General features: G+C 37.6%; 1 protein-coding gene across 2 annotated transcripts; it reads right to left on the minus strand.

Annotated features, from left to right (window-relative positions):
* Positions 1-535: 535 nt before the first annotated feature.
* Positions 536-9,231, minus strand: LOC137709382 (uncharacterized). 2 transcript variants are annotated; one of them, XM_068448476.2, is made up of 12 exons: positions 7,950-9,230; positions 7,476-7,653; positions 7,191-7,340; positions 6,883-7,011; positions 6,431-6,510; positions 5,736-6,144; positions 4,223-4,268; positions 3,384-3,429; positions 2,346-2,417; positions 1,741-1,813; positions 1,488-1,583; positions 536-1,222 (listed from the first exon to the last, which is right to left on the minus strand). In XM_068448476.2, the coding sequence occupies exons 1-12, from the start codon at positions 9,098-9,100 to the stop codon at positions 773-775; spliced, it is 2,880 nt and encodes a 959-aa protein (XP_068304577.2). In that variant the 5' UTR covers positions 9,101-9,230; the 3' UTR covers positions 536-772. The 2 variants fall into 2 exon arrangements, with proteins under 2 accessions (XP_068304577.2, XP_088544844.1); XM_088688718.1 differs by lacking the exon at positions 2,346-2,417 and having other exon boundaries at positions 7,950-9,231.
* Positions 9,232-13,408: the final 4,177 nt, after the last annotated feature.

Consider the following 13,408-nt stretch of genomic DNA (forward strand, 5'->3'; position numbering starts at 1 on the left):
AAATCAAACTTAATAATTTAATATCGAGCTTCCTACCTGTGGTAAAATGGAGGAAATTGACAAACCTCAAAACGATTGAGATGCCCCCTATGTTGAAGGGAATATGTGAAACTTGCCCTTGTATTACAACTATCAATTGCTAGTTGACATTTTGGTTTAGTGATATTCTTTCTTGCTTGGAATTAAGCTGGATGTGTTAGATTCAACTAACTTGAATGAAAAGTTTGATACTAAATTATTATAGTCGGTCCATTATTCTCTTTGCTGCTGGAATAGTTGACATGGAGTTGGTATTGGACAATACATAAACTGGGAAGAAGGGCAATAGCAGAACCATTCTGCATTTCTTACTTTATATATTCCTTGTTTTTCTTCTTCCATTGTCATCCAAATCCGACGCCAAGAATGGCCGATGCAGAGAAGAGGCAAGTGAAGGAAGCCTCTGTGAGAGACTGGTTGGAGAAGCTGAAAGATGTCTCATATGAGATGAACGACGCGCTAGATGACTGGAACACTCAACTTCTCAAACAATCAATTGAGAAACAAGTAGAAGAAGGTCCTCTTGCTACACATTGCTTTTGTTCTCCACTTGAAATTCGATACAAGTTCATGAGTTATGGCAACATCCAAACTATTTACAACGACGAATTAGATGAAATTCATGCAGCAAAGTTGTTTGATATAATATGGCGAAATGTGTAAGGGGAAAACGTAATTTCAGGGGGGTTGGGCAAGTAAAATACAGAGAGTGATGACTGTAGGATTACGGCATTTAGGAAGTGCCTGCGGAACCAAACTTCTTATGTGCTTTAGAGCTATCCTGAGCATTGCTACTTTCCTCAGTTGACTTATCTTTCGCATTGCTATTATCCTCGGTTTCAGAGTATTTGAAAGTGTCTGCTGAACCAAACTTCTTACGTTCTTTATAGCTATCTTGAGCATTGCTACTTGCCTCAGTTGACTTATCTTTCGCATTGCTACTTTCCTCAGTTGACTTATCTTTCGCATTGCTATTATCATCGGTTCCAGAAGCACGGGGTTCCAATGAGTCAGAGGTACCTCTTTTTGCCGCGCAATCTCCGTTGCCAAGAATGTTGACTTGAGAGTGTCTAGAGATTTTAATATCTATCATCCCAGGTGGTATTTGTTTCAATGGTGATCCATCAATCCTCATCTTTACAGATTCTGCAGCACCCTTAAACTCAAAACGAATTTCTTGTACCTAACAGAGGAGGGAAAAGCAATTCATCGGTGACTTCATTTCTAAAATTCAAACACATATCATAAATTTGCTCGCTTGTTACGAGCACATAAAGAACTAAGTACTGAAATCAAGTTCCTAAAAATCAAAATTTGGCTTTATGGTATATTTTTCTTGCCTGATGCGTATGTGTAATATCTGGGTAGTTTTACAAATTAGAGATTAAATAAAATAAAAGAAAGAAACAATCGAAAAGTCTAAACATAAATGCAAGATGTTATATGACCTGATCAAGATAAATACGTTCATTCTGAGCCAGTAAAACTCCTTTCAAACCGACAATTTCAAGCTGTCCATCATTTATGACCGACGGGTTCATGTTCTGTTGTTCAATTCCAACCAATAAAGTGTTAATTTACGACTGTAAAAAGGAAATAACGAAGAACACTGTTTGCAAATTCTAACGAAAAAAACAAAAATCATTAGCCTGTGCACTCACACAAATAAAAGGTAAAGAGCTAAAAACTAAAGAACCTCACTTTTCGATCTTTGTTCATATTGGATGATCCCCCAAGATCGCTTGGCAAGTTAAGACAAACAATTGACTTGATTCTGTACACCAAAAAGAACTTAGAATGCCAGCAAGAATTCCGCATCAGTATGCATGTTTGTGAATTTGTTCCTCTGTTGTCCATTTGTCCATGCACACTTGGATACATATCATGAAAAAAGATGGCTTGGTAACAGAAGAATGTATATGTGTGTGTGTGTGTGTACAGAGCATTGCCCTTCAGTTTGTTTGACAATGACAGAAATATGCCAAGATAGGGGAAATAAATAGTCCATAGTCGCTTCGTCAATACTTGATACACTAATGAAAAATTCCATCTGTTTGGAGTAAAACAATTATCAAATCCAAGGGGGAAAAAGGAAAAATGGCTGGAAGACGCCATAATGAAATGTCAAGAAACATTTTTTCTCCATTTAATCATGCAAACCAGTGAGATCTGAGATGAGAGAATGAAGCATGGTTCATAACAACATATTTAAGAAACTAAATTACACATTAGTATAATCGATTTAAAATGTAAGTGTTCGAGTCAAAAGCAACAAAAATGAGGTGAATATAAGTTTGATTATTTACCCGCTAGGAATTTTTAGTGGTTCCAAACGACCATGCTTCATAACCTCTACGTTTACAAGTGATTTTAAGGACCTGTTTGGGACAAAAATAATTTTAATATCAAAGAACGAATATTCTAATAACAAAAAACCTAAAACATCTGAGCCGGAGTGCCATATTAATTCAATATCAAGTGCAGACTCCATGCTTCTGCACTGCTGGTCAGCCACAAGTATACATGCCAGGCCACCAGCAGTATTCATGTTGCAGTACCAGAAATTCATAAAACATGGAGTTTGTACTGTGGACAACTGCTCCTTAACCAGCGTGTTTCAATGACTATTCATAGTAACATTATGTATTCAACTTGGCTTAAAGTATATATGAAGCGTCACACCCTGCTAATTACATCGGTAACTATAAAAATCATACGTCATGACTCGTGGGATAAAACCATTGTGTAAAAACTGATGGTAATTTCAACCCAGCAATAAAAACAGGGTATTGTATACACCTATAGACTAGATTTTAACACCTAATTGGCAATGTAAACAAGCACGAAAAAGGCCAGGGAATGCATAAATTAAGTCCTCACCTTAAAGATTGAGCTCATGTAGCCTTTACTGTACAGTTTTTTGTGTTTAATGCTGTATGACACCAACAGGGTAACTTAGTGGGTCATGGTGAAGGCTTATTATGATTAAAGCTGACATCAACATGACCCGATTCAGGGATTCTTTAGTTTTAATGGCTTTTGTTGGTGTCTTGAAGGGTTAAGATTCAAGAATTTCAATACTAACAGATTAACCCTTATATTAATAAAAATAAGTACACTAATAAAACTTAAAACTACAATGTTAGATATCTGTGTTTAAAAATGTGCATTTGCCATCAGCATGAATTTCCTTTGATAGAAATCTAACGAGTACATCTGTGACTGTCTAAAGTGCTTAAACAACACACAAAATGGTAGTAACACAATCACTAACAGATACAAAATATATAACAAGAGTTTTCAAACCAACTTCTCAATTACATGAACATAAGCTAAATAACTACCTTGCAGTAGACCAGTAACCTCCGCATGATCTTGGAGCATCAACTCCTGTTGGCATATAAATAGACAAGACACTGTACTTATAGTATTTATTAAGGTCATTAAACTTGAATATCATAAGACCAACTCCAAATGAAAGAGAATTTTTATCTTCACAAAGTAATTTATGGACCCCATACCAAGAAAACAAGAATATAACATTAACAATATTTAGATATGTGTCAATTAAAGAAGATGATGAAGTCCTCAAACCAATAAACATAAACACAACAGGAACCCTGGTCTGTTTTTATGGTAATATATTTGGTTTTCATTGGAAAAATAGTATATAATCAGGAACCGTGGTCCTATTAGAATATAGAAAAGTTCATTAAAAGGTCCATGCACCCATCTCATTACACTATATCTTGAATAAAAGAATTAATAATGCTTTATTGGCAGTCTTTCCTATTTCATGTGCTTCTGCACTCATTTTTAGTTCTCCACATTATTATCCATCAGTTTTGTTGTTTTCCATCAGGTTTACACTCCATCAGGTTTTCAGAATGCCTATTTAACATTCACGGAGCATTTAGACATCTAGCGAGTAAATCAAATAAATTGCAGCATGGATTTCAGGTAAACAATGACATCTTCATCTAGCAAATAACCAAATGGTTAAAAGTTTCCTATTGAACTGATTTCTAGCAAAATTGATTCTTAAAGGGAAAACCATACAGCTATGTATCAATGAATGGAAAAAGGGAATATCTGACAGGATTAAGAAGGAAAATGAAAATATAAAAAACAAAAACCCAAAACCAAAATCCAAAAACTTGGTGGCTGCCTTGCATACTCTTACCCAAGCTGAAATAGCTCCAGAATCCTCCGGATAATTCGAGATTATCCTAAAAAAATGAGAAGTGAGGGTAAGGAGAATTAAATAAAAATGAAAAAGTACAGACTTCATAAGTAGATTGTTCATATGTGGTCCTTCAGTACTGCATGTTGAAACCTCTTTTACCAACCGCCAATTCAAAGTATAAACAAGTCAGGATCATATCCCTGAAGTCATGGTGATTACAAGAAATTTCACCATGAATCCGGCTAACCATTTGATTCACCCAGTAAATATTGACGATCATTCCAAATAAATCGGAACCAACCATGACGGGGCAGAAAAGGCCCAAGAAATATCAAACTTGCCAACGTTAATAAGATTTAAGTTCACAAGGACTCTCATACTGGCACTCCTCACCTAATTGAGAGTACTTTGTATAAAGCACTTCTACTTAGTAGTATTCTAATTAGTGGGAACTTTTAAGAAAAGCATAAACCTCTAATAAGTAGTAACCCAAGTGCTTCTTATATTCACTAGCAAGCAATAAGTGTTTCTCCAGGAACCACTATAAAAGCACCTCTGTCTATTTTATCCAAACACTACCTAAAGAATTGTTGATATCTGGAAGGTCTTTTGTTATTGTCACAACAGTGTGAAACAAACCCATAAAACCCTTGGATGCCTAAACCGTTTTGTTTACTTAAATTAGAAAACTTAATGAATTCATGTTTGTGTTCTCAAGTTCTTGAAGTCAAGGGTATTTTTGGAAATTCAAGATCCGGTGGATATAGGCTATAATCAGGATCCAAGAAGCCTATATCAAGCCTATTAGGACCCAATACCAACCTTCCACAAATACCAAAGATGAAACTTAGAGGTGTATAGGAGGGAGGTGGAATATTTCTCCATGTAGTGGTGAACACATTTTATCTCAAATTACAAGGAAAGCTTTGAAGTCTTTCTGTCATAGAGTAATCAAAGGTTGCAATGGGATCTGCACCTTTGATGTGATTGACTTAACATGATGCAGTCCACGCAATATAAAATTTCTACAGTGCTGCCACCAGCATTTGTGTGGTACTAACGTCAGCACATACCTCTGATTACCATTATGGTTAAGCCAGCCCTCTATTATGGATTTCTCCACTGCCAAGGTGTTATCTACAAAGATATTATAATTTATGAAGGTAAAGGACGCTTGAAGAAGAGAAGGAAATAAAATCAAGAGCAAAGGTCTAAGAAAATATATTAAATTGACAACTGACAAGTAACAAATATTTTCTATAAACTGAACCAATCTACAATTTAAGTTAAAGTATGACGTCATCATCATTCATTGAATACTTCATTAATCTCAGGACCACAGAAAAGATAGGCCCGTTGAGAATAATACTTAACACTAGAGGGTAAAGGCATGAAAAGAGAGATTTTTTGTTGGTCCAAATAAAATGGTGATCCTTCTTTTTATCTCAAAGAAGTGATTCAAATGGATAGAGTAGGGGGTTTGGGGATGGGGAATTGAGCACTTGGTTACCTCAGTTTCTGTAGCCCCTTTGTGAACCTTAGTTTCTGTAGCCCCTTTGCGAACCTTAGTTTCTGTAGCCCCTTTGTGAACGTCAGTTTCTGTAGCCCCTTTGTGAACCTCAATTTCTGTTGCCCCTTTGTGAACCTCTGTTTCTGTATCCCCTTCATGAATCTCAGTTTCTGTATCCCCTTCGTGAACCTCAGTTTCTGTAGCCCCTTTGTGAACCTCAGTTTCTCTTGCCCCTTTGTGAACCTCAGTTTCAGTAGCCCCTTTGTGAACCTCAGTTTCTGTATCCCCTTTGTGAACCTCAGTTTCTGTAGCCCCTTTGCGAACAGGACGAAATACATGAAAAGAGTGTGGTATTTCTTTACGATCTGTAGAACTTTGAGTAGTTCTCATCTTAATGAGAATATGCCAGCTGAAACCCAATAATAATCACATAAGATTACCACTGGAAGCCTATAACAAATATGCAATTCACATACAAAAGCCCCATATATAACCCAACACCATTCAATTTCTAAATTTTCTTAGAACCAAATTATGGGATCCATTAAAACATACTCAAGTTTGGCTTGTTTGTCTACTGGAAACGGTCTATCAATATATTGTCTCAAGCCTGGCTTGTTTGCCCAAACCCTTATTGTACTTTTCCTCAAATTCCAACTTGTTTTTAATAAGAAAACAATAAATATGAGTTAGACCTGTCAGTTTTTATCTGTTGTGCCTCTTTTACTTGATACAGGAATGATGTCACTGATTGACGATCAACTTTCGGCACCTTCTGCAAAATAGCAAACAAATTATAACTTAAAAGAAGCATACAATACTGACCTAGCAAAACCATATTTTAGACAGAAAGCAGAAGAAGAAAGTGCAGAAGTAGGTAACAGCCACTTTCAGTTTCATTCTAATGTGACAATGAAATTAGACCCTCTTCCGAAGCTCTAAACCACACACACCTTCTACATGTCTGTATATACTTATAGTAGTTATCAAATCATGCTCTGGAATCATGTAAGGGCTCAAAGTTGTCCCGACCCGGCACTCTTCCCAAAACCTCACCTTATTCCTATAACCCACCTCAATCAACAACAAAAGAAGAAAAATAATTGATCCCTTGAAAGATGCTTTCATAAACTAAAAGATGTCCTACCCATCCAAACGAAAGTGGGATGTTATTTTCAGTCCCATGTGATATTGGCACAATGGAGGGCGACTCTGGTAATTTCAGATCACAAATAACTCCAAGAATCCGGTTAACCACATCACCCCCACCAACAATCTGAAAAGAAATATATGTTAGAAAGACAGCTACAGCACAACCCAAAGATTAATTAAGGGAAAAATATCCAAAATGTATGTCAGAAATTGTTGAAATTATAAATACAAATTCAAAAACCAAAAAAAGAAGAAAAAGTGTTGAACAATTGGCTATAGGGATAAATTTAACATGCTACTCACTATAATTCTCATCCTCTTTTGAATATCATCAGCAAACTCATATTTTTTACTCTTATGTAGAGCACCATAAACCTCCTTTAGCATGCCCTCAGGATCCTCTACCTTTATTGGTCCCTTAGAATCAGAGTCCTCTTCCAGCACAGCAAAGACCTAGGAAAGAAATTATAATTTGAACACTATCAAGTTAAGCATGTTTACAATCATACAGGTCAGATTTCTTTTTTAAAATAATCATTTCAAAATGCCTTTCCTCAAGGAGAGACAATTATAAAGAGAAAATAATACCTGCTTTTTATTAAGACGGTAGCAAAATTCGTTATAGAGTTGTACTCCAAGCTTTTCATCTTTTATATCAACAAACACTAAAACTGGGCAGCTTGGTATATCGACAGAAGGTTCACCAACCAAATCATGTTTAAGCAATTCATCTGGTATATACATCTCCTTCAAGAAACGTTTGGACCTACAATTTGATCCGCAGTATTCTTATTGCATGTAAATATGAATTTTGGGGAGCCAAATCTTAACAAATATACGAATCACCTTATTTAGTTCACTTCTTCATATATAAAAGAACTTGAAACAAATTCAAGGTACAGCAGCATCAAATACGAAGCATTAGTCTATACTCCACGAAATTCAATATTATATGTATGTAACACTATCACAATAAAGGAGTTACACTGAAGAATGAAGTACACAAATTCACCCATATATCCACAAAACCCATCAACGAAAAAGAGGGGTTTAGAAGAATACTCAATCTCACGAATCTGCTCCGGAATGATTCCTGCAAGCGCCTTAGCAGCCAATGGAAGGCCATGACATTGATCCTTAATTTCATTCTCAATCTTACGCAAAGTTGTGTCACATGAAATGTTTAAAACTTCTTTGTTATTCTTCATAGTCTCCTCAAATATGCTCCAGCAAATTTCTTTGTCCAAAGGCTCAACATAAATCAAGTCCCTTTCTTCCACCACCTTTCGAGCCACTTCTGTTAACCTACTAGTGACAATGACCGCACCACCACTACCCTTAGGCAATCCGCGCCATAAGCGATCCTCAATGTTAATGTGGCGCTGCTGCACATCATCCAACACAATCAGATACCTCTTACCAGAAAACAATTGGTTGAGCCTTTCCAAGAGCTTACCAAGGCCAACTATCCTCCCATCCAGAGTTTGGCCCAAATTATCGACAATGCACGTCTCAAAGCTAAACCTACTATACTGTTCTTCCTCTTTCCTCATACCCGAAAAGGGTAACCAAATTATAGGATTAAATTTACCCTTAACTCTCTCCATTTTCAAAACCCTGTGCACCAGGGTGGTCTTACCCACACCAGCAATCCCCACCACCCCAATTGTCCTAAACCCATTTCCGGTAGAGCCCTCCCCACACAGCAAGTCCTCAACTTTCTCGGCCTGCTCATCAAACCCATAAACAACCTGCTCATCAAACCCATCAACAACTGGACAAGGTGGCATTTCCACCTCCTCAGCCCAACAATCTCCGACGTCATTGTCCAGCCGCCGGGCGCCCCCCAAACTCTCCAGCTCCTTCCTCAATCCATCCAGTCGATTATTCATCTTCTGGATGAAGTAAAATCCAAAAGGGTTGAAGAGTAAGAGCTTCTTGTTGAGCTCCTTGCATTCCCTTGCGAAGATTCGGCACTCGGCCAACGCGTCGTTGAGTTTGTAGAGAAAATCGATGATTTCAGAGTTGTCGTAAGGAGGGCGGGGCATTATATCTATCTCTCTGGCCCCATTTTTGATCGACTTGAAGGAAGAGATGAGATTATTTATTGTTCTGAAGTACATGATGGAAATTGAACCTGATAATTCCGACTCGGCGTCTCGAAGCGAGCTCAAGAACTTTCTCCATTGAAATTCTGCAACGTCCACTGCCATTGATGCTCGTTGTTGTCCAACAGTGGGCGCTTAGCTTCAATTCTGTGAATTCATGAGGGAAGGAAACCCCGCCTTTGGTTTGGGCATCAAATCCCGTTCACATTGACCAAGAAAAGAATCATAAAGTAAAAAAATTATTAAACACTCCCTAAAAACTTGTGATTTATTCCAAAATAAAACTTGTCATTTACTTTGCGCTCTCTAATTTGAAATTTGGGTGCTTAACTGTTGATGGATGCCAAAATAAAATACAAAGATACGTAGAGAAAGTCGGCGGAAGTAATTTTTTGTTAGTGGAATCAGAAAATTTGTTTAGAGTGTGACTTCTCTCTGAATTTAATTATATTGATTGAGAGTGAGTACTTAACGGTTGAAGACCTGCTGACTTGGGAAATGAATAAGGATTGTATTTTCAAAAGGTATGTGCTGGAGTTGCTCTATAAATAGAGCGCTCTATGTACTATCAAAATACTGAGAGGAAGAAAAGATCAATAACATCAATCTCTATCCCTTTTATTTGTCATCCCCTTGTGTTATAGTTACAATGTGATACAGAAAAGATTAATAACATCAGCATCTATCCTTTTTATTTGTCATCCCCTTGTCCCTTGTGTTATAGTTACAATGTAATATTTTACACCTGCTTTGCTCCTATCACTAGTAAATGTTATCTCTTTTAACTTTTGCAAAAATGCTTCTACACGTAACATAACATGCCTATGTTGAAAGGTCCAACTAAAACGCCATGAATAGAAGTGAAATTTTGGGCCACGACATGAACCAAAAGTGGAATTTGGCCTTCATCTAATGTCTTTTTTTTTTTTTTTTTTTTTTTTGAGTATGATATTCATTGATAAGAGAGGAATACGCACAGAGTATGAATAGTGTGTTAACATGAACCTCAATAAAAACCTATGCAAGAGCTCGGAGCTTTCAACCTGGTGGAAGAAAAAAAAAGCATCTCGCACAAATAAACAAGTGTTTACCATCCTCACATCGCCAGGCAAATACAAATTAATTTGATGCATCTTCAAATAAAGCATCCAAAATTAAGTCCGGAGGTTCCGTCAGCCATATTAGCTCCTGAAAGCTTCCTACTCCAGCGCGAGCAAGCCTGTGAGCCACCTGGTTTTCCTCCCGTCTGACATGATGGAGCTTTGTCTGCGAAAAGTCACTGAGAAACGCATGGATATCGTTGATTATTGGACCCAGGGGAGAGCTATCATCTCCATGGCCGTTCATGGTGGCAATGGTAATAAGAAAATCCCCTTCCAGCACAACCCGAGACTCATGATGATGGATTTGTTTGATGAACAGGAGAGCACTTCGCGCGGCAAGAAGCTCCACATGCAGCGCTGATGCCGCAAACTCAACTCGCGCAGAGAGCACAGCAACAAAATCACCATAGCTGTTTCTGAGGATTACCCCCAATCCTCCACGGTTTGTTCGTTCCTCCCAGGCCCCATCAAAATTATACTAGAGCCATCCATCGTCAGGTTTAGTCCATCTTTGCTCAGTGCGATCCTTCTTCTTCATTTGTGGCGAGTGCCATTTCTTATACTCCAATAGCCAACCCTCCGCACGGACCCCTATTTCTCCCGGTGGCAATTGCACCCCATTCCACAACAATTCATTCCTTGTCTTCCAGATATTCCAAAGGATCATTCAAATGCTTGTGAAGATAATGTTTGGGCTAGATGAGCCATCCAATCCTGCAAGCTTAACCTGCAAAAAAATCATTAGTTCTTAAACCCAAGCAATAAAACCACACGGCTGCTACCATAGAGCAGTCCCTCAAAGACATGTTCGATAGTTTTCGGTTTTCCGACACAGAAAAGACAACCGTCGTCCTGAGTGACTTTGCGTTTAGCTAGATTATTGCGAGTAGGGAGGGCATCGCAGCAGCTCCGCCAAGCATAAATTTTGACCTTGTTCGAGACACACGCCTTCCACAATTTTCTCCAAAGATTTCCCACCTATCCATTTGAAGCTGACGCTCCAGCCGCCTCATTCCCTGACTCCACCTCACTCCGAGCAATGTGATAAGCACTCCCAACCGAGAAGCGTCCATCTCTTTCGAAATGCCGAATCAACTTGTCTCGTACATCCCTTATGCTCAGGGGGATACTGAGTATCACATCAATCTCTTGTGGACAAAATAATTGCCCCAGGAGCATCGCATCCCACATACGTGTTCCTTCACAGAATAATTGATCAACGGTAGCCTCCTTATTCCAGTCCAACGGGGTGGGTTAGTACTTTGAATTTTACGTTAGAAGGAGCCATGTCAGCCATACTTGAAAACTAAAAGATTTGCGATAAAATCCTTTGGAGAAAAGTTTTGCAAATCCGTTAATATGATATTACAGCACGTGAAATATATAATGCACAAATGTTTTACCATTTTTAAGTGTGTTCAATCATATTTCAACATTTTAAAATTAATAAAAGCGTTTTTTGAGAAAATATTTTTAGGTTCTAAAAGTATTTGAAGTGTTTTCTATAAGAAGCACCAGTTATATGTGCTTTTACAGGATTTACTAGTATTTTAACAAATGATTGTTTACAAAAAAAAAAAATTCACCAAAAATAGTTTCAATCAATTTAAAAAAAAAAAAAAATATCCAAATGAACTATTAGTCTACTTGAAATGTCAAAAGTGATTTTATGCGTAGTATGTATATTAACAAATGGGCAAGTAAATGCAGATATTTCAAAGTTATGGTCCATTATAAAATTTCACTTAATACCAAGGTGTAAAGTGCAACTAACGCAAATTAAAAGCAAAATCTTTCCCTCCAAGCCAATCAGCATTCCTTGCAGGTTTACTTTAGCAATTCAATTGTGCTTTAAGCAACTCAAAAAATAAAAAAACAAAATGTTGTAAAATCGATGATGTCTGCAGTGGAATAAAAGAAACAAAACACAAAATTAGAATAATTGGAGTACAAAAGTAACTCTCTTTATTATCTCCTCTCTTCTTCCTTTCTTTTCTCTCTTCCTCTTCCATGAACTTCTTCCTTTTTCGTGAGCCATGTGTCTTCTGCCTATATCCTTTGTGTTGTGTGGGGTGTTGTATTTATATATAAAGTAGGATTCGTATGAAGCAAGCTTTGGCAGACAGTGGAAGGGCAACTTGCGCATTATTTAATTATTTGAGCGGACATCCACTGTTATACAACACTCGCCCTTGGATGACCACAAGTCTTCGATTGACTCGTTAAAATCTTGATCTGTTTTTGGATACTCCTCCTAATGAGCATCTTCCCCTGATTTCAAATCATTTAGGCTGATCGTTGGTCATTCTGCTACAGTCTCTTAGCGAGAAGAGTTGTCGAAAGAGGTGTTTTACTTGTTGTTAACTTTCCACAGACTTGTTCTTGAACTGGGCTGAAGTGTCTTCTGATTTTCTCCAAAAGTTTGAATTTACTTCATTTATTTGGAGCTAAATTTAATTCAAGGGTGGTGGACACTTGATCTTGAATCGGACTTGTGATTTCTTCAAGGACCTCCAAGGCTTGATCTTGAATGAAATTGGACCATAAGGAGATTCACGTGGCAAGTGATCTTCGGCTTTCTTGGGGATGAATCAACACGTGTTTGTTGCGTTTGTCTCCACATGCTTCAATGTATCATTTTCACTTGCCTTACATGTTCCCCTTGCAGAAGTGGTATCTTTCCTAGTTTTTCCCCATGCAGGTTTGGCATCTTCTCTTGCAGTATTTGCTCACTGATGCAGGAGTGGAATGCAAACCTTGCATTTGAATGGTCATTCACTTCTTGGTGACTCATCCATGCGTGACAGCAAAAGTTTGAGTGGAGGTTCTGACATATTGCTTTCTTTTATCCTTGTCTTGCAGGTAAGAACAAGGACAAAGGAAATGACAGGGAGATTGCATGAAATAAGATAATCTTGCTCTGGTGTGACTGGTTTTGAAGAGGTATTCTCGGAGAGGAAGAAAACTGGGTATTTTGAGATGCTTTGTTGAAGATGCATTCTCGGAAATGAGGAAGAGTTAGGTATTCTTGCATGTTTACGAAGGTCGACATATATAGAGATTTTTCAATAGCAAGTAGTGGTGATGTGCCTTTACTCTTGTCAGTAACTGTGGTATAATTAGAACAGTTTACGCGTTTTCAACTTTGTCAGAGATCTTTGACAAAGTTGCAAGTGATATCCAAAAAGCTGAGATTGTGTCTGAAAAGTATCAACAAACTTTATTCAGGAAACTTTGGCTTTTGAAATTCGAAGAACGGTGCCTCTTTGATCTTTGAACAAGTGGCTATGTTGCCTCTTCTTTTTATAGA

Source organism: Pyrus communis, chromosome 17 (genome assembly GCF_041283825.1).
Source record: "Pyrus communis isolate YQ-2024b chromosome 17, ASM4128382v1, whole genome shotgun sequence".
Classification (NCBI taxonomy): domain Eukaryota; kingdom Viridiplantae; phylum Streptophyta; class Magnoliopsida; order Rosales; family Rosaceae; genus Pyrus; species Pyrus communis.

Coding starts and splice junctions, on each gene's coding strand:
- LOC137709382 (XM_068448476.2), bottom strand. CDS start 9,100: ATGGCAGTGGACGTTGCAGAATTTCAATGGAGAAAGTTCTTGAGCTCG. Junction 7,012..7,190: donor AAAAGAGGATGAGAATTATA/GTGAGTAGCATG, acceptor ATTTCTTTTCAG/ATTGTTGGTGGGGGTGATGT. Junction 1,223..1,487: donor AACGTATTTATCTTGATCAG/GTCATATAACAT, acceptor CTCCTCTGTTAG/GTACAAGAAATTCGTTTTGA.